Source organism: Acromyrmex echinatior, chromosome 12, assembly GCF_024713525.1.
Source record: "Acromyrmex echinatior isolate Ae372 chromosome 12, ASM2471352v2, whole genome shotgun sequence".
Lineage (NCBI taxonomy): Eukaryota > Metazoa > Arthropoda > Insecta > Hymenoptera > Formicidae > Acromyrmex > Acromyrmex echinatior.
In genome coordinates this window covers 482,751-502,788 of record NC_141863.1, presented here as the reverse complement: position 1 = coordinate 502,788, position 20,038 = coordinate 482,751, and the positions used below count along the sequence as shown (strand labels likewise).

The following is a 20,038-nucleotide window of genomic DNA, read 5'->3' as shown; positions in this document are numbered from 1 at the left end:
CAATATATATAGTAGCGCAACTATCGGCACTTTTGATGTCAGGTTAGCCAAAATGGAATGGCATGTATGAAATATGTAAGTTACCTAGCGTTGCCACGGTTACCACCTAAACTTCTTTCTCTTTTCATCCTTTTTTCGCTCTGTCAAAACTCCTCACAAAACTCACTAGATTTATTTGCATTCCAACGAATGCGTTGAAGTGAGTAAGAATTATTGTAGGAGCATGTTAGAGATAATGATGTGAAATCCTATAAAGATGTGAAATTTAAAAACAACACAAAAAATTTAAATGTTAAAATGGAAGGAATGGAATTGTGAACCACGTAGTTTTCTCTTCATTGTTAATAATATCGGGATCTGTTTGCCTCAGTGTCTTAAGTTTCAGTAAAGATCTCAATCGAAAATTTATTGTGTCGAAAATAAATTTCATGGGATAATCATTTTCCAAAAAGATGTTAACGATAAGTCTGAGATTATCTTCATGAAACTTCGGATGTGATAATAGTAATCGTTTTATCTACAACGCTCATTAGAACACTCTCTTTTATAGGAGTGGATGGAAAGATAAAAAAACTAAGATACCTCCTCGAAAAAGTTGGTTTATGAAACAGGTTAAATTCTAATGTACCATTGTTATTAATGATTGTAACATCAAAAAAATGTATCTATCTCCACCAATTTCTAAAGTAAATTGTAACTTCGGATGTGATGCATTAAACACTTCTAAAAACTTATCGATTAAATTGTGAGGAACAACAATAGCAATATCATCATTTAGTTATTCAACTAATTGACGATGCTTCGCAAGTTTGAATTTGAGGAGGCTCCCTTAGCTGCGAACTCGGATCTTATCGTGAATAATTTTTAATGTTATTTGGACATCGCTGAGGATGGCTCGAACTGAGCTAAAATTCGATTTCATTATTTATTGTAAGATCTTTGAAATACATTGTTAAGGTACAACGCTTTAATTGCTGCATCTTAATTTTTGCTCTCAATTGCTTGTCTGTCAATATATTGTATGTTTATTAATTAAAAAATGTATATTTATACAGAAATATATATTATGTAATTGTAAATATATATTATAAAAATATTATGAGAAAGAGAGAGAGAGCTGATGTAAAAGAAAATTTGTATACACATATATGCCCTAAAAATAAATTTAAAATATAATAAATGAAAAGAAATCTTTCTTGCTCGATTTTCTATGTTGCTCTTCTTCACTTTTTTACTTTATCACTTTTTCACAAGAATTAGACTAGTCTTTCGAAATTCTTACACAACATTTTACCAAATGAACAATACACTTCCCTTTAAATTTCTACTCTGAACCATGTATGCTTGAAAGACAAATGTTTAAATGGAACATTGAAATGCTTATTTAAATAGAGACAGAGCTATAAAGAAAGAAAATGAGACAGGGCAATTTATTTATTTTAAAATAAATGCGCATGCGCACTCCATTTTGGCCAACATAAAAGCAGGAGAGTTGCGCTACTGTATATACTGTGGTTTAGTGTTGCCTCAGCTTTCGTTCCTCGAACATCTCTCACCGTGCCGGTATCGAAAAAATAAAAGGAAAAGTGGATAAAAGATAAGGAAACAAAGTGTTTGGTAAGAAATACTTCTAAAAAGAATGCAATCAAGCTTTGTTGCCAAAATATCTGGCGCAGTTAAGTAATACACTTTCACGTATGAAGAGACTTGAGACTTTTGTAATGTTTTCTCAATTGTGACATCATATTTATGTGAAATTAAAGTTTTGAAAAAAATGTATGATCATGCAAACTTTCAGTAAAAACATTAATTAAAATTAAGGAAAGTTTAATTTAATTCGTTTCTTTTTATCACACAAATAATTCTAAAATTATAAGCAAATAATTATAAACAAATATAAGCACAAAATATCGTAAGATAATTATGTGAATACACAATAACAAAAAGGCCTTATTGGTCTGAGCTGGGCTTTAATGCTTAAATAACATTTTAGTGTGTAAATTCATATACTCTAATTCTATAAATATCTCTTGATCAAAATACGTCAAAAAAATGTCAACATTTTTTGTAATAAAAAATTAAAGGAAACTGATTTTTTTGTGATTTTTAAAATAAATATTTTTCTTTTTTAGATAATTACGAGAGAACGCGAAATAACGAAAAAAATGTTAACAATAGCATTTTGGCTGTTAGTTACTTTAATTTATTTTTGGATTGTATTTGGTCCTGTTATGAAATTTTTGCATATTCTATGGGAAATTATTATGCAAATATACAATCAGAAGACAATCGATTTGCGAACAAAGTTCGGCGAATGGGCAGGTAAGTCCAAAAAAAATTATATGTCTCTTAAATTTTAATTAGCTTTAGAAATATTGTTCAATTTATAAATATCATTTAAATTATTGAAAAATCTTTGATTATTAACTGTAATATTTTATTTTATCATTTTGGACATAAGGACATTTGCAAAATAAAAAAAGGCAATGAAAGTTTCGCAAGAAATAACTATAAAGAAATTTTTATTAATTCCAATATAAAAATGAATTATGTTTAAATATTATTTTAAAAAATAAAGAAATTAGACTAATTGGAATCGAGGTTGTAAATAGTGTGTATATTTTTTATAATAAAGTTTAATGATTCAAGATCACATAAAAAAGAAAAATTATATTGGCAAATTTTAAACCATTATCAGCTGAAGCTAATAAAAAAAAGGTGTAGTCTTTTTGTTTGCATTACACTGTTAGCAATCGCAGTCCATGTGAGATAGTCAATTATTCCTCCATTGGAGAATAATCCCAAGCTGGTTAGGAAACTGGATGACATAAATTGATTGAATGCATCTCAAAAAACGTAGAAGATATACATACCCAAAAAATTAGTAAATGCAATGTAAGATTCAGATTACAAATAGTAAGAAAGATTAAATTGCAACTAAAAAATTAAAATAATATCACACGAGATTATAAAATAAAATGCATACAGTAATCAAAAATTGAAGTTTGAAAACTGATAGAGTAAATGTTCAAACGTTGCCACGTCAGAATCTATATGTAAATATTTTAGTTTTTTACATGACAATGTTTGACACATTTACCTCTGTTCTGAAACTTCATTTACCTCTGTTTCAATTTCAATCTTTAATTAACTGTATTCATTTTATTCTTGTATGATATTATTTTAATTTCTGAATCGCAGTTTAATCTTTCTTGATCTTTCACGCAACAGTAAAATATTATGTATATTACTTTTGTGTGAAATTTTAATTTCTGACTTGTCGTTTATTATTCTTACTATTTATAATCTGACATTTACTATCTTTTCGGATATACAGAGTGTTCGATAATTATTCTGAATACTATCTACTTTACAGAAAAACTGCAAAAGACAAAAATTGTTTATTTTTTTCTCATAGAGTTTTAAGAATTTTTTTAGAATTTTTTCAGAATTTTTTAATATCAAATTTTCTTATGTTGATAAAATCGAGAAAATGCAGCACTAAAAAGTTGATAAAAAATTTTGAAAAAATTCAAAGAGTTCTATGAGAAAAAAATGAACAATTTTCATCTCTTTTTCTGTAAAGTTGATAGTATTTGAATAAAAAATTATTAAAGACCAATTTTCGGTAATTTTTAGCAATTAATATCTTGTTAACTACTGCGAAAATTGCAAAATGGTAAAGGACTTGCTGTCTCAGTTTAGTCCGCTCTATCATGTCCATGAACTGCGTCAGAGCAATTATCAGACATCCAGAATACATTATATATCTTCTTTGATGCTCTTTTGGCACTTTATCAATTTGTACTATTCACTCTAAATCTGGCATGGGATCTTTAACGGAGAAATGATTAACTATCTCACATGGATCACGGTCACATGATAGACTATAATGCGCAAAAGAGCATATATTTATATCGCTAATCTCTATAATTTATTATAATAGATTAGCTGAAATGTTTTTTAATGTAATCTTAAACTATTACGTATTAAATTTCATTATATGAAAAAACATATTATTTACAGCGCGATTCCCATAGACCATTTTCTTTATTTTTTAAATAATTTTTAATTCTCGGTAATCTTATTTATCTATTTATAAACTTTTAAATTATATTTAGAAATAATCATAAATATTTTAGTTGTCACTGGCTCAACTGACGGTATTGGTAAAGCTTATGCTAAGGAATTAGCAGCAAGAAATATGAATCTAATATTAATCAGCAGAAACTTAGAAAAACTTAATCGCACAAAAGACGAGATGCTGTTAATAAATTCAAAAATCCAGGTGAGGATTCTTGCGGTGGATTTCGCCGAAGGAAAAGATGCTTTTACCAAAATCCATTCTTTTTTGCAAGATATTTCCGTCGGCATATTAGGTAATTAAATTAATCATTATTCTCATTATAATTTGGTAGCTGTAGTTTTATGGCCAACACAAGATTAGAAAAAAATTACTAAATATTCATGTATGAACTGTTTTTTTGAAATGTAAGTTTTTTGGAAAAAAAAGTTTTAGCTTGTTAAAAAATAACATTAAAACAACTCTAATATAATTATTTTAAAAATCACTTTTAGTTAAAATTCATTTTAATGTTATTTTAATATTATCGTGATCGTTTAATGTTATTGTTCTGCTTGGATGTATTTTGCAATTTCCAAAAACAGTTTTGATTTTTATTGATTTCTATGACAATAAAAACTAAACATAAATTTAGTATAAGTCAATATAAGTCAATTTTTTACAATCTATTATTTTTTAAAATGATGTAACTTGCTGTTAACATAAATATTGTTTTACTTAAGTAATGCTTATAAAAATCATATAATAATTAATCATATAATAATATAATAAAATTATGTGTCTAATGCTCGATGCGAGTTGATACATTTGCGAGTTGATAACGCCAATTAAAAATATCAAATACTAGCTTTATGTTCTGATGTATTTAGCGGTGAAATTATAGTTTCCGCCGATATGCGGATAAGTTATCAAGATAAAGAAAGAAAGCAGATCTTTATCGACAAAATTTATTAATATGAGAAAAGAGAAATAACATAAAATAAAGTAAATTAATAAAATGCGAGAATGTCAAATCTATGTGAATTGATACTCAACTGATTCTATTTACTCCAATAAGCAATATCATGTTAGTGTTTTATCAAGATCAAGAAATTCAAGAAATCTTGTCTTGGTTTTGTCTTGAATCACGACAAGACCAAACAAAAAATTGGAAATTGATTTCAAGACAAGACCAAGAAATTATTATCAAGACTAAAATTTCTTGACAATAAGTCAAGTTTCTTCGAAATTTCTTGAATTTCCGTGACAGTTTTTATTTTCAATATTTTATTATTTTATTTCTGATTCAAAAAATTTTGAATAAGTTAGATTTCAACATTTCCAATTGTATTTATTGGTATTTAACAGGTTATATAATATAGAAAAGTATATTTACACAATTTCACTAAATAGCAAAATAGCATATATGAGCAGAATGTAAATTGATTATTGAAAAAGTGAAATTTCTGATCTAATCAAATTAAATCATACTGATACATTGTACCAGATATTGACTTTTATATTTAGACGCCTAGCCATTTGCAAGCTACTATTGTTTATTGTATTTATGTTTTTATTAACTATAGTCTATTGTATCATATTTTATGTCTATTATTCTGTTAACATATAGTCTTTTTCATGTACTTTACAATAAATTAAATTAAAATTAAAATTAAATTAAATTAAATATTTATGTAAAGGAATATAAAATAAATGTTGCAAGATTACTAGCAAAAGTATATTATGTATAAACATTTACATACTTCTACTAATAGTATCAATTATATAAATCAGGAATAATTAAAATATATAGTAATTATAATAATAATAAATATAATAATAATAATTATATCTAATAATCTCAGGAATCTAATAATCTGAAGTAATTACACTTGGCAGTAACCTCATGATATTAAAAATGATAATTTGAGAAATATTTTTAATCTTTATTAATAGATTTGTGGATAATGGACATTATAGGCACACTTTTAAACCCTGAATTTAAACATAATAAACTAGGAGATGATTCAGCATTCAATTTGTTCCTATGATTTCTTATTATTAGAGAAGCCTTCGAATTCAGTCTCTCCGATGGAACCGATGTTGCCATTGTGACTAAAAAATATTTAATCATCCTTGAGAGGTCCGGGAAAGATTTTTCATGAATTGATTATCAATTCAAAATGTCAATATTTTTGTGGAACTCGAAGAATTGCATAATACTATATAAGCTCTTTCTTCCAGTAATTACTTTGATCACCAAACTTTGTCCGTTTCTTTTAAAAATAAAAAAATTACGTCCAAATCTAATTCATCTGTCTTTGTAGTTTGATCGGTATATCCATTATTATTATCATTGATACTATTAAGATTAACATAATATTGTTCTTTAAATATTTCCTCAAATTTCCACAGATAGATCTTTCAAGTCTCTTTCCTACGCTGTTTTGTCAAAAACTTCAAATTTATGCCGAGGATCTAGCATCAAGGAAACACAATACATCCAATTAGATTTCTTGTAGTGTTTTAAAATTTTATCTCTTGCCGATTGCAGGACAAAAATCAATTGTTTATCTACTGCACATCTATCGTTTTTATTATTCAGTTCGTGAACCCATAATTCCAGTTTATCTAATAATAAATTAATACCAATAAGAGAACCATTGACAGCGTTCAGTATTTTCCGAAAGTAAGGTCGATAAATATTAAAATGAATGCAAGTAGTTTACTACCGAGATGTTTAGGGCCTATTTTTCATTTGTAAGTCTATATATTTATTCAAACTTTCATTATTATCGCATAGTATGTTCAACGGAGTTTTCATTTTCAAAGACTAGGCAATCATTTGGAAGGTTGAGTTCTTGTACAAACATCTATAATTGACATCTATAATTAACATTTTAACATTTGCTGTTTCACAGCAAATACGAAATTTTGTCTACAATTGCTCTGATCATTTTATTTTTTTTTTTTTGCTATTCTTATTTTTATAACTGGTGAGCCATTAATCTCCATATCGTCACTATCAATGCATTTTTCCTCTTCCAATTCGTTTTTGTCTTTAGAAGAATCATCTTTTATTTTGAGTAATTTCAGAAAGTCTTGTACTGATTAAAGTATAAGCAAAACATACGAAGTGTTTATTTTCGCTGTCAAAATCTTCTAATAAATAAGGTGCCTAGATGATTTAAATGTAAAATTTGAGGATGCATTATCCGTAGTTATTCCTTGAATTTTTGATGAATTAATATTGTAATCTACCATAGTGTTTTGAAATAGCGCTGCAATTTCTTTACCAGAATGTCGACCTTTTGCGGGTATAAAATCTAATACGAAGGACGTGCATGAGCACGACAAAAATTTTATCCCTCTTCTTTATGACTGTGTAACTCGTAAGGCTGTTACAATAATCCTTTCCTCCATCCCTGCGAAACAAACACTTATTCTGTTATTGCCAGATCTTTAAAAATAAAAGATCGTTGCTCTCCATCCCTCGACTGGATGTATCTCGTCAAAATCATCCTGCAATCTCGCTGCAAAATTGGCGGCGCCGTCTATTCTCTCCATCGGTCGCCGATCCAAAAATTATCCCGCGACTCGCAGTGACTGTCCGTACACCAAATCCGCTACAGTTACCCTCAGATCCTCTTTCCAGACCGCTCGTATGCCCAGCAGGACGATAGGCAGCACTTTGGTCCAATGGCTATTTTGATGGCATTTTATCGCCGCCTTGAGTTGACGATAGATTCGCTCCATCCCGTTCGCCTGTGGGTGATAAGCCATATCTGTCCTCAGACGACGTAATCCAGACAGTTCGCTCAACCGACGGAAAAGACGAGACTCGAACTGTCTTCCCTGATCCGTGATGATTCGCACTGGCGAATCGACAAATACATCCCTCGTAGAAGGTTCTCGCTATGGTTTCTGCCTCTTGATTTTCTATGGCCTCCGGCCATCGTGTAAAGTGGTGTCTGCGCTGCATTTCGCAGCTCGAAGGACATGTATGGAAACTCGTACATACCGAACGGCGTTGTTATTACCATCTTCGGAATGTCCTTTTTAGCTACCTGAATCTGATAGTACGTTCTCACTAGGTCGATGGTGGTGAAGATTTTCTTGTCTTGTAGTGCCTGTGTGAAGTCCTGTATATGGCGCACAGGATACCGATCTCGTATTGTTCGCGCATTTAACGCCCGAGTCTCCGCAAGGTCCACTTTTCGCCCTTCTTCGGAACGAGATACAATGGCGACGATCAACAACTCTTTGATGGACGCGCGATACCGAGCTCGACCATCTTTTGAAACTCTTTTCGCGCGATAGCCAAACGATCCGGCGCGAGTCTTCGCAGTCTGCATACCACAGGTCTGGCCTCGGCACTGTCTCGATGTGATGGCGCGTGTTTCGTTTCCTTCGGACGTCCCTCTGGTCGCGTCCGGAGAATTTCACTTGCGTATTTCATCATTAATATGTGATACGTTGTCTCATCATTAATATGTGATACGTTGTCTCATCATTAATATGTGATACGTTGTCTTATCATTAATATGTGATACGGCGTCTCTTCGATCGTTTTTATGCTCTGCATTGACCGGGCGCAGTCAAATTCGTGACTTGATCGATGAGATTACCGCCCCGTAAATCGACGAGCAAACCATAATGGGCCAAGAAATTGGTCTCGATAATTGGCTTTGATACGTCAGCAATCACGAATCGCCAAATGAACGACCTTCGCAATCCGAGGTTCAACGTTAACGTTTCTGTCCCGTATGTGTTTATTACCGTTCCGCTTGCGGTTGATAATTCATATGTTGACTTTTGCCGTGGACCGCGAGTTATTCTTCGAGGGAATACATAAGTCTGCTCCAGTGTCAAAGGAAATTAACCTTTGTCTGCGCGTCCGTCACGAAAAGGCGACGTAGCCTGCCTTATCCGTCGCCATCAACGGGCCATTTCCCGCCTGTGCTATGCAAAGCGACTCGCAACGGGTTGCATCCGATCCGAACCTCCAATGGAAAATGGAACTAACACAAGCATCCATTGGATGCATGTCCGCGACCTCGTGAGCGCGACCGAGAATGCGCACGTCATATAACTGCCACAGTCTCTTTCCGGTTTCTCACTTCCTATCGCCTCGATCGATTTTCGTATAGCTATCAACTGTTCTGCCATTTCCTGTTGCAATCACAGACGCAGTTGTGTCATTTGTAAATTGAATTTTGCTTCAAGTGCATCCTCCGTTCTCTGACGGGTCAAGCAGTCTCCGCGACATGGAATGCCGGAGCTCGGATGGCCTCGACGATCGCATCCGCGATGTCCGCTAGTTGCTCCACCGTATCGCTTGTTTGCGCGATCAAATGCGGCTGAATGTATGCTAGTAAATAGCTCAGCCAGATTGTCCATAACACCTTGTCTCCGATCGACACTTCCAGCGAGCCCGCGATAGGTGACGCAAAAATTGCGATGGCTTGCAATCTCCGATCTCTTCGTGTTCTAACAGTCGGCGTGTCTTATGCTCTTATGACAAGTTGAGACACTTAATTAACTTGATTTTTAATATTTCATACGCATATTCCGATGGCGGATTCATGATAATATCGCGGACTTTGACTGTATATCGCGGACTTTGACTGTATATCGCGGACTTATTGCCGTAAGCGCATACCCGAACTTAGTCGCGTCCGCCATAATTCCGGCGACTTAGAAATTGCAATCGACGATATAGAACCACAGCTCCGGATCGGCCGGAATGAATTCCGGCATTCTCAAGCCTACGCGGCTCACCTCTGTTCCGGGCATCAAGAGATTCGATGGCTGTTCCGCTGCCATTTGCACTCCTGTCGATGATGCCAGTCGCTGCGCCCAGCGAGCCGTTACTGCTCTCGTTTCTCTTGTTCCAACTGCTGATGTTGCTGCTCGAGCAGCATTTGCTGCTGTCCGTCTGTGGAAGCACTCTCGTCATGTGTCACAATCGTTATTTCTCCATTCATGTCTTTCATGCACTCGCGTTTTTCGCTGCTCCTTTTTATAATCTCTCACGTCATGGTCACCACTTTGGTGTATTACACGCTGGAATTATAGTCCCCGCCGATGTGGATAGGTCACCAAGATAAAGAAAGAAAGTAGATCTGACTTCGGCTTGATCAACAAAATTTATTAGCACGAGAAAAGAGAAATAACATAAAATAAAATAAATAAATAAAATGCGAGAATGTTAAATCTATGCGAATTGATACTCAACTGATGATCAACTGATTCTATTTACTCTAATAAGCAATATCATATGATCGATACTGTCTAAGCTTTTATACCCCGAAGAATGTATCGCGTACCCGGAATCGACCGAAGGATTATAATGCGGAATGTGACCGTATCTGTCAGCGTTAGCTGGTCGACTCTTTTGTTTACCTGATCTCACCATCGTTCTCCTCTCGCTCGCGTCTTTCTAGAAATTACTCTATCTAATAATATAAATATTATTATTCATGTATATTTATTGCTCGCCGTCGTTAACTTTTAAACTTTAAATTATATTATAACGCTTGACAATAATTGTTTCCATATAGAGTTACAGCACAGATTAATATAATTTTTCTCCTTCGAATTGTCATTCGCCTAGTTTTTACTTTCATATGCTATACTTTCATATACTAATATAAAGACCAGAACGAGAAAAAAACTAGAGAAAGAAATTACGGATTTAAATGTCTACTGTTCTTATTTTCGCAGCCAATGTATTCGTATGTGACTACGTGTCCCTCGAGTGTGTGTGTCTGTGTGTTCATGTCACGACGACTGCTTTCATGGATCTACTTATCTGTGTCGATGCAATTGCCACAATGTAAATAGATTGACCAATTTACTAATCGTGTGAATTGAACAATCTGCAAGGCCAGTTACTTCAAATATTGTTATTCTACTATCCACTAGCCTTCTCTCACCACGTATAAATATATAAATCTGCTATTGGCCCTTTATGAATGCACAAGTCAATATGAATCGGTATAGCTGTCCAAATATAATAGTACGTAATAGAGATCTTAATGCTCGATTTACATGTTACGAGTTAATTAGTATATGAGTTGATAACATCAGTAGTTAAAGATCATATTGCCTTCGTGTAAATGAATAAGCCGACAGACCATGCAAGGTTGGGCAATATCTAACAAGGCCAACTACTTCAAATATTTTTGTTCTACTGCTGACCTTCTCCCATGATACAGGCAGACCAATTATTGGTCCTTAAAGCCTGGTTTACATAATGTGAACTATTAACTTGCTAATAAAAGAGTAGCTTTCAAACTGGGTGCTCATCTACTTGGTTTTTACTGATCTTTATTATTTACGCGATTTAAGTCACTAGTTTGACAGTAAATCAATAATATTGATCTTCGAATGGCTAATTATCTCAGCCATAGATTCTTTATTACATACTAGGGCTTCAAGATTGATTCGAATTTAAAGCTATCTGGATATCCATATGTTTATCCGAATAAATGTAATGCTTCAAATTCGAGTTATCCGGAGATTCAAATTTTCTAAGATATCCAAATCTGAGATTAGAATAGTAAAAGTCGAACCCAGATTCGATTCTCAGATTCGGTTCCGGAATCGTAGTAAACTTATATTGTACACTTATTTAATCTGAATGTAAAAGTGAAATACAAATATTTCTTTTATTAGTCTTGTACATCTATATTTATATTTTTTAATTTTATTTTTCTTCAATTATGTATGTGAATCAAAATTCAATTTTTATTTAAAAAGTAACTTATGTTAAAATTAATTAAATAGTACATCGATGTTTTCTCTATCGAACAAATCGTCGCAATAATAGTCGCTGTACATTTATTCTTATTAGAAAGATGTATGGTATCTTAACTCTCGAACAGCGGACGTCGTGAACGCACGGCGGATACAGGGTCAAATGTGACCCAAGAGTAATATTGTTTTAAAAACGTTTGACAACAGTTTTTTTTTTATAATATATACTGGTGGAAAAATTTCGTTGAAATTATTCCACGTTTTGGAACATGTTTTTAGCGAAATTTCAGCATTTCAGAAACATTTCAGTTTAATTATGGCGATTTCCACTGAGTTGCTACGAAATATCAATCGGCAAACATAAAACAGAAGAGGAGAAAACGTACTTGACTCACGCGTCATAGATGAAAAAAAGTAAACAACTCTAACTCGCGGATCTTATGAGACTGGCTGGAGAAGGTTAACAATGATACATGGCAATCACACACGGCGCGTTGTTTCAGACTGTATAGTTTTCTATTACACATTCTAAAACAGTTTTATTAGGCTCCTATAGGCTGATTGTTTTTTTACTTAAAATCAATTCGGATTGGCTCTTATTGCGACGATTTGTTCGATAGAGTAAACTCATTCTGTTTTCTTCCGTTAATTGTGTTACTATTAACATGGCAGATTACCCGCCGTAGATTAAAGAAATAGTTGATATGATTGATATTTTTTATGCTGCTAATAATAATGCTAGAGAAGCAACTCGTCAGTATCGAGATAGGTATCCGGATAGATGACATCCCGATTATAAAGCAATTTTGCGTTTAATAACTAGAGCGCGTAGGGGATTAATGAAATAAAAACGTTCTAAAAAACTATTTAATAACGACGATGCTATTATCATAACCATTCTAGGAATGGTAATAATGAATTCGCACATTAATCAACGTCAAATTAGTCGTGAATTAAATGTGTCTTCTGCAACTGTATGTAGAATTTTATTATACATGCTAATCATATTCATCCACCTCGTGTCTTGCCTTCACGGGCCGATATACCTTGGGTAATGCTAATGCCGGCATATATGACCGGCATTATGACTTTCAAGCCTCATAACTCGAAAAGTGTTTAATGAAAAAATATTTTATTATAGTGTTTTTGGAAAGCTTTCGAGGCATAAGCTATGAGAAAATGTAATAAGAAATGGGTTCCGTTTTAAAAAATTAATGTCATCTTTGTCTGATCTTGACAATACTACCCAAGGTCAAACCAATGATACCTTCTTATGTCCCCCTGGAAACCATACGAGGGCAAATCAATAAGTACCCGTATTAGTAATGAAGACAAGCTTTTCACAAAAATTTTTTTTATTTTTCAACGTAATCCTCTTTAGGGAGGATACACTTTATCCAACGCTTCTGCCATTTTTTTAACCCCTCAGAAAAATACGATTTGTCGAATGCAAAATAGGCTTCTGTTTCGGCGATGACCTCCTCATTCGACGTGAACTTCTTTCTATTGAGCCATTTTTTTAAGTTTGGAAACAAGAAGAAGTCACAGGGAGCTAAATCCGGAGAGTACGGTGGATGCGGCAGCAATTTGTAGCGCAATTCGATCAATTTGGCGGTGGCGACTGCGGAGGAGTGAGCCGGTGCATTGTGAACGCGGCACCCATCGGGCCGGCAGCTTTTTCATTCTCAAATTATCATGTAAAATATTGAATGCCGTTCCGTACGACACGCCTACGACCTCTGCTATTTTATGCATTTTTGTTCGGCGATCAGCGAGAATCATGTCGTGGACTTTTTCAACAATTTCCTCAGTAACCATGTCTGCCGGGCAGTCTGAGTGCTCCTCATCAAAAACAGACGAACGACTCCGTTTGAATTCGGTGAACCAATATCTGACGGTTGTTATAGATGGTGAAGAGTTCCCATAAACAGCATCCAACTTCGTTTTTATTTCTTCGTACATTTTTCCATCCAAAAATAAGAAACGAATGGATCGATATTACTCTTTTTCCATTATATCGGAAAACATCAAACACGCTCACTACGAATTGCTGTTAAATCAAGACTATTGCATGAATTACTCTGAAATTTTGTATGGCGTCATTTGAAAGAGTAGTATACGATGGTAATGCCAACTTGCATCAGCAATGTCGCCGTCTTGAAACACGAGTACTTATTGATTTACCCTCGTACAACTTTTGTCTGAAACATTTTTTGTATATTTTTTTCCATATTTTTCGAGATATTTGCTATTAAAATGAAACACACTGTATATGTTAAAAGTTAAATAAAAAGTTAATCACTTTTTTAACTTAATTTAGTTAATTTTAAATAAATTAATTTTTAACTTAACCTAGTTACTTTTAAACTTTTTAACAGGACTTCATAAAGATATCACATTTAGTTGGCAGGACATTTACAGGACGTCCCGTGCTATTAGAGAGCTACTTTTAATGTAACTAGATTTATTTTATAAGTTATTAATTTATTAAAAATAAAACATTAACATACCCAACTTTGATGTAGTATAATCATTTCTCTTCAGTCTCAGGTGAAAAAGTGTTAAGTCCTGGTAATATTTAAGTCGATATAATTGTCAAAGAAAAAAAAAATGATTTACATATGTAGTCGAAATAATACAAAATTTTAATCTATGAAAAATACTAACGAAGATTATTTCGTAATTATAAAGATGAAACAGATAATAATATAGAGAGGAAATCAAACTCGTATCTATAATTAAAACTGAAGTAATTTACATTAAAAAGAAAAAATTGCGATTTTAAATCGATTTATTTTACGAAAAATTATTTTTTTTTTATTTTTCTAACTAAATAGGATTATTTTAAATTAAAATGTCTTTGTAAAGAAATTTAATTAAGGCGAAAAGCGCACGGCGAAAGGCGAGTATCAGTGTGCTCCTTGTCCTGATGAAATGAAGGGCAAGGTTCACGAAATATTAGCAATTTAAAATTATTTTTATATTCTTTTATTTTCTTAAATAGTCTTTTTGTCTGACATTTAAAATGCATTTGTTACTTGATGTCGCGACATATTTCTCTGCTCGCTTTATTATCAGAGATCATTCTGGCATGGAATAAAGAGAATAGATAATGCATAAGTCAAGGGAAATAAATTAATACATACCTAAATTAATTTACATTGGTCTCCATACATGCAACATTAAATGACGCTTCTATATGGATACGATATACTAAATGATTTTTGTTTTAAGTGAACAATGTGGGTAAGCTAAACGAGTATCCCATGTATGTCGGAGAGATGCCTGAGAAGGAATTATGGGACATTATCAATATAAATGTGGGTGCCACTACGTTAATGACACGGTTAGTCATCGGGCAGATGCAAAAACGCAGACAAGGCGCGATTGTCAACGTCTCCTCCGGATCTGAGTTTCAGCCGTTGCCGTTGATGACTGTATATGCCGCTACGAAAGTGTATGTGAAGAGTTTCTCCGATGCTCTCAGGGCGGAATACTCCAGATTCGGTGTAACTGTTCAACACCTGTCGCCTCTTTTTGTCAATACCAAAATGGTAGCATTTAGCTCTAAGCTTCAGGTATTGAAATTATTATAATATTATTGAAGTAATATTACTTATAACGATTCTCTGAATTATTGAAAGAGTTAAAGTTCTTAAAGTTTATTTTTTATAAATCAATTTGCTGCAAATTTATATTTTATTAGGTGTTGGAATTAATTCGTAGCGTTTTACAAGTGATGGGAAGTACTTTCATTAATGTATTTTTTAATGCTCATGTGAAATAAATAACATTCTTTCATTAAAAACGCTACGAATTAATTCCAACACCTAATAGTTTGCATTCATATTTTATAGTATATGAAAAGAACGATTATTTTTAACAAAAAGAATATTTTCTTGATAATAATCTATATATATATATATATATATATATATATATATATATATATATATACTTAAATACAGTCTGTTCAATAAGAACGTGATGCTCATTATTCTACAAAGAGCGATCGTAGCGATATCTTCCTGAACTCGTTTGAACCTTTATTTCGTGCTCTTTTGCGCAATATATCCTACCAGCACATTGTGTAGTTTACGTCAGCGAATTTATTATTTTTACAATGAGTGCCAAATTCTTGAAGCGGTACGAGGCAGTGTTTTTAGTGAATGGAATGGCCGGCAATGTCCCCAGATGCTAATCCCATTGAAAATGTGTGGTCGTACATGAAGATGAAACTCAAAGGAAAGCCAGTGTACACGGTGGAGCAGCTGTCATTTCAAATTAAGAAGATATGGCGATCTTTGCCAAAGAAATATGCAGATAACCTCGTCGAAAGTATGGAAAAAAGGTGTCATGCAATAATCAGTAATGGAGGTGATTGGACAAAATACTAAGGTAGGTAATTGCGCAATAGCTAATAATGTGTACTTCAAAAAAAAAAATAAAAAACTGTCTAAATGTTTATAGTTTTTTGATTATGGCAGACACTTTCTTATTGAACAGACTGTATATAATAAGCAAATCGAACTCATTTTAATTTAATAATTTTAATTGAAGTATTAAATTTACTAAAATTCAGAATAAATTTGATGCTTGTGAATGTGGTGTGGTGAACTTACGATTTGCGGATATGAATTTTTTAAATACTTAATAAATAATACTTAATAATTATTATTTGCGTACTGTATGTATTTTTCTGTGATGAAGGGAATACATTCATAACATTTGATCAAAATTTCAAGATAACATTAATTTTTTTTTTACGAAAAATGTTAAATGTGTTTTATACATTAAAGGTCAATTATTTTGAAAATCTGAGGTTGGAAATCTGACTTTCAATATCATTTTCATCATTTAAAAATCTATAAAAAACATCTTATGTGATACAAAATATTTTTTTCTGCTATGATTCAATGTAATTATGTAAAATGCTCAAATATAGTGATAAACAATAACTGCAAAAAGTTTTAATATTTTGACAAACAGTTTGAGCGTTTTTCATAATTGTTCTATTTGTCTAACAAAATTATTTTCAAATTTATATCTATGTAGCTAAAGATTTAAATACTTCAACAAAACCGTTCTTTTCATATATTACTTCAAGCTTAAAATAATACGGTATTTTTGTATAATATGTCTGTGTTTTCATGCGATTACTGAAAAATGCAGATGTTTTATTTAAAACTGCAGGTTTCAAGTATATTGGTACCTGATGCTACAACTTATGCAAAAAATGCTATTGCCATTCTGGGCAAAATGGATAGCAGTACTGGTTATTGGGCCCATAGTATTCAAAAGTTCTTGACTCTAATGATGCCTGTATGGCTTAGAACAAAAGTCGGACAAATTATGAATGAAAGTTTCAGACAAGACTATTTCAAGCAACAAAGACAAAAGACATTGTAATAAGATATTTTAAATAAACAATTATTTTTTGAAGATATTATATCGTACTGACGTAGAAACTAATTTTTAGCAATTATAAGTAATATAGTACAATATAAAAAGAAAATATAGCGGGAAAGAAAGAGAGAAAAAGAGAGTGTATGCGTGTGAATGCAAAAAAGAAAGAGAGAAAGAAAGAAATATAAACTTTTTTTATTATACTTAAATTTTTATTGAGCAAAACTTCAATTCTCATTTTTGCACAACTAATTTTCTCTATTCTAGATTAAGACTCCTTCTATCTTTCTTTCCCTAAATATTCTTATTCTAATATTGCGATTATGTAAGCTGAAGTTGCAATACGCATGCAATTTTGATTAATTTGAAATAAATTAGTTTGTATTTTTTTTTTTAATTAAAAATGGTATTTCTGTGACTCTCAAATTTAACAATAATAATGTAAAAGCATATGAGTGTATAATAGAGCGTATTCAATATATATTTTCCTTACTAATAAATATAAACTTCGAACGTTTTAACCCTTTTTTTAATCTTCTTCAGCGAGACACGTTCATACAATCCAATGTATGAGGACATCTCATCTTAGATGGAAGCCACTCCTGAATTGACAGATCCAAAGTGAAAATCCATCATTATTGTTGAAATTCTGTAATCACATCCTGTGATATTTCATGATAAGAAACGGGAGAGTCCCAGATGTACATAAAGAAAGTCGGACACAGCAGGTTGTCCAAGTCGGACACAGTGCCAATTGGACACAGACAGAAGGGAACATTCGATAGCTTCCATCAGATACAATCCCAAATATTCCAATCAGACACAAGTTGACATGGACACACGACGGTTTCAATCGGACACAAGTTAAAACGGATGGTGATTATACAGTTTAGCAGCGATCACCTCAAAAATCGATAAAATTAGTTTATGCGTTTTGACTCTCACCCCCGACTCTCATCCCTCCTCCCCTCTTCCCTGTAAAGAGACACACGACTTCTGTAATTGTACTGTTGTTGTTAAGGTTAGAAAATCTGTCATGTAGACAGTGAATGGATTAGTATTTGAGTCGGGTTATATCGCCCCGAACAAAAATAATAACCTACACTTGGGATCTAACTGCCTAGAAATTACAGCATAGACAGTGTCCGCTTGAAATATTTCTACCCCATGAAGACAGTGGAGTGTGAGAACAATCTTTTTAGAGCGGTTTTTTTTATTGTCTAGACTGCAACTTCTAGGCAAATAGGCCCCAAACGGGTAGGATGTTACTTTTTTGTTTTGGGGCGGCTATGCCATCCCGAATATAAGCACTCTGCTGCAAATTCCCATGGGTTTTTTTTTCATGGGTTCCTATAGAGCACTATAAGATTCTGTAGGAGTTGGTATAGTTACCCATAAGATTTGCGCAGCATGCATAGGTATACATAGAACATTCATACCCAGCAAATGAGAATGGATTGAAATGGATTAAAATGGATTCAGATTTTTAGAAATACAGATTCATGAATGTTAAAATGAATCCTTTTCAATCCTGAATGCATTTTTATTCATTTATAGGAATTGCATAAAGCAAATGTCTATGCTTTTTCAATCCTTAGCAGTATGTTTTATAAAATATATCATCCTGAATGCATTTTTATTCATATAGGAATTGCATAGAGCATATCTCTGTGCCTTTTAATCTAAAAATAATATTATTGCATGAATACTACTCAATTCAGAATTGTGAATAAACAGTTTTTTTAATTCAGTTAAATTCATAATATCAGCAATTTTTTTGCAATGTGAATACTACTTAATATTTTGAATATGAAATGCAGTTTTTCAATCTAATTGAATAAAAAAAATTTTTATTTAAAAATGGACCATAAATGCTACTTAAATTATTTAAAATTATAAATAGGAAATTTTTTGTTTTAATCCAACTAAGTCCAAAAAAGTTGTAACGTAAAAATAATTGAGCTATGTTCTTTTGTTCCTCTTTGATTAAAAGTAAAATGAATGATCGATGTGAACACTCGCAAACCAAGTCAAACACAACCTGAATACTAGGTTAATCACAGCGCGCGACATTGGACAAGCGAGATTAGATTATCCGATACTTATTCAATGTTATCTCATAGTAATATAATATAAATTGTTTATATTTTATTATATCTATTAATAATGATATTTTTATTATATCTATATAATTTCGTGCACTGATTTAGCTGATTATAATTGAAGTAGAAAATGAATAACACATTTACCAATTGAAGAAATAGTGTAACGGATAACGTAGAAGACTCATAATCCAGAAGTCCCAAGTTCGAATCCCACTAAGGTACTTTTTTTATATCAATTTGAAATAGTTAATTTCAGGTATAATTATTATAAATATCTTAGGAATAAAATTTGTAACCTTGTTACAAAAATTTGTAAAATTGTTAAATATGAATGTTTTTTCTTTTGAATATTAAACTAATGTCAGTAACTCGGATCCAATCCATTTCAATCCATTCAATCCATTTTCATGGATTTAAAGTAATTAAAAAAATTTTAATCCATTTTAATCTATTCTCGTTTGTTGGGTAGGAATGCAAATAGAGGTACCCATAAAAATGTGAACATGTGCCCCATGAGAACTAAATGGTTTGTAGGGTACGAAAGCGGAAAAAGTCGATATGATTTTTTTCATCTATGGTGAATGTGAACCAAATTATAAGAGAAGCTGTACATTTGTATGCTAAAAGATTTTCTGGTCGTGTACATCCCTCACTCTCTGTTTTTTTTTCAAACATACTCAGTAAATGAGAATGGATTAAAATG

At 32.3% G+C, this 20,038-nt stretch overlaps 1 protein-coding gene across 1 annotated transcript; it reads left to right on the top strand.

Moving 5' to 3' along the window:
* Positions 1 to 1,485: 1,485 nt before the first annotated feature.
* On the top strand, positions 1,486 to 17,736 carry LOC105153059 (inactive hydroxysteroid dehydrogenase-like protein 1). Its single transcript, XM_011067682.2, has 5 exons — positions 1,486 to 1,617; positions 2,133 to 2,322; positions 4,143 to 4,379; positions 15,059 to 15,402; positions 17,018 to 17,736. The coding sequence occupies exons 2-5, from the start codon at positions 2,166 to 2,168 to the stop codon at positions 17,231 to 17,233; spliced, it is 954 nt and encodes a 317-aa protein (XP_011065984.1). The 5' UTR covers positions 1,486 to 1,617; positions 2,133 to 2,165; the 3' UTR covers positions 17,234 to 17,736.
* Positions 17,737 to 20,038: the final 2,302 nt, after the last annotated feature.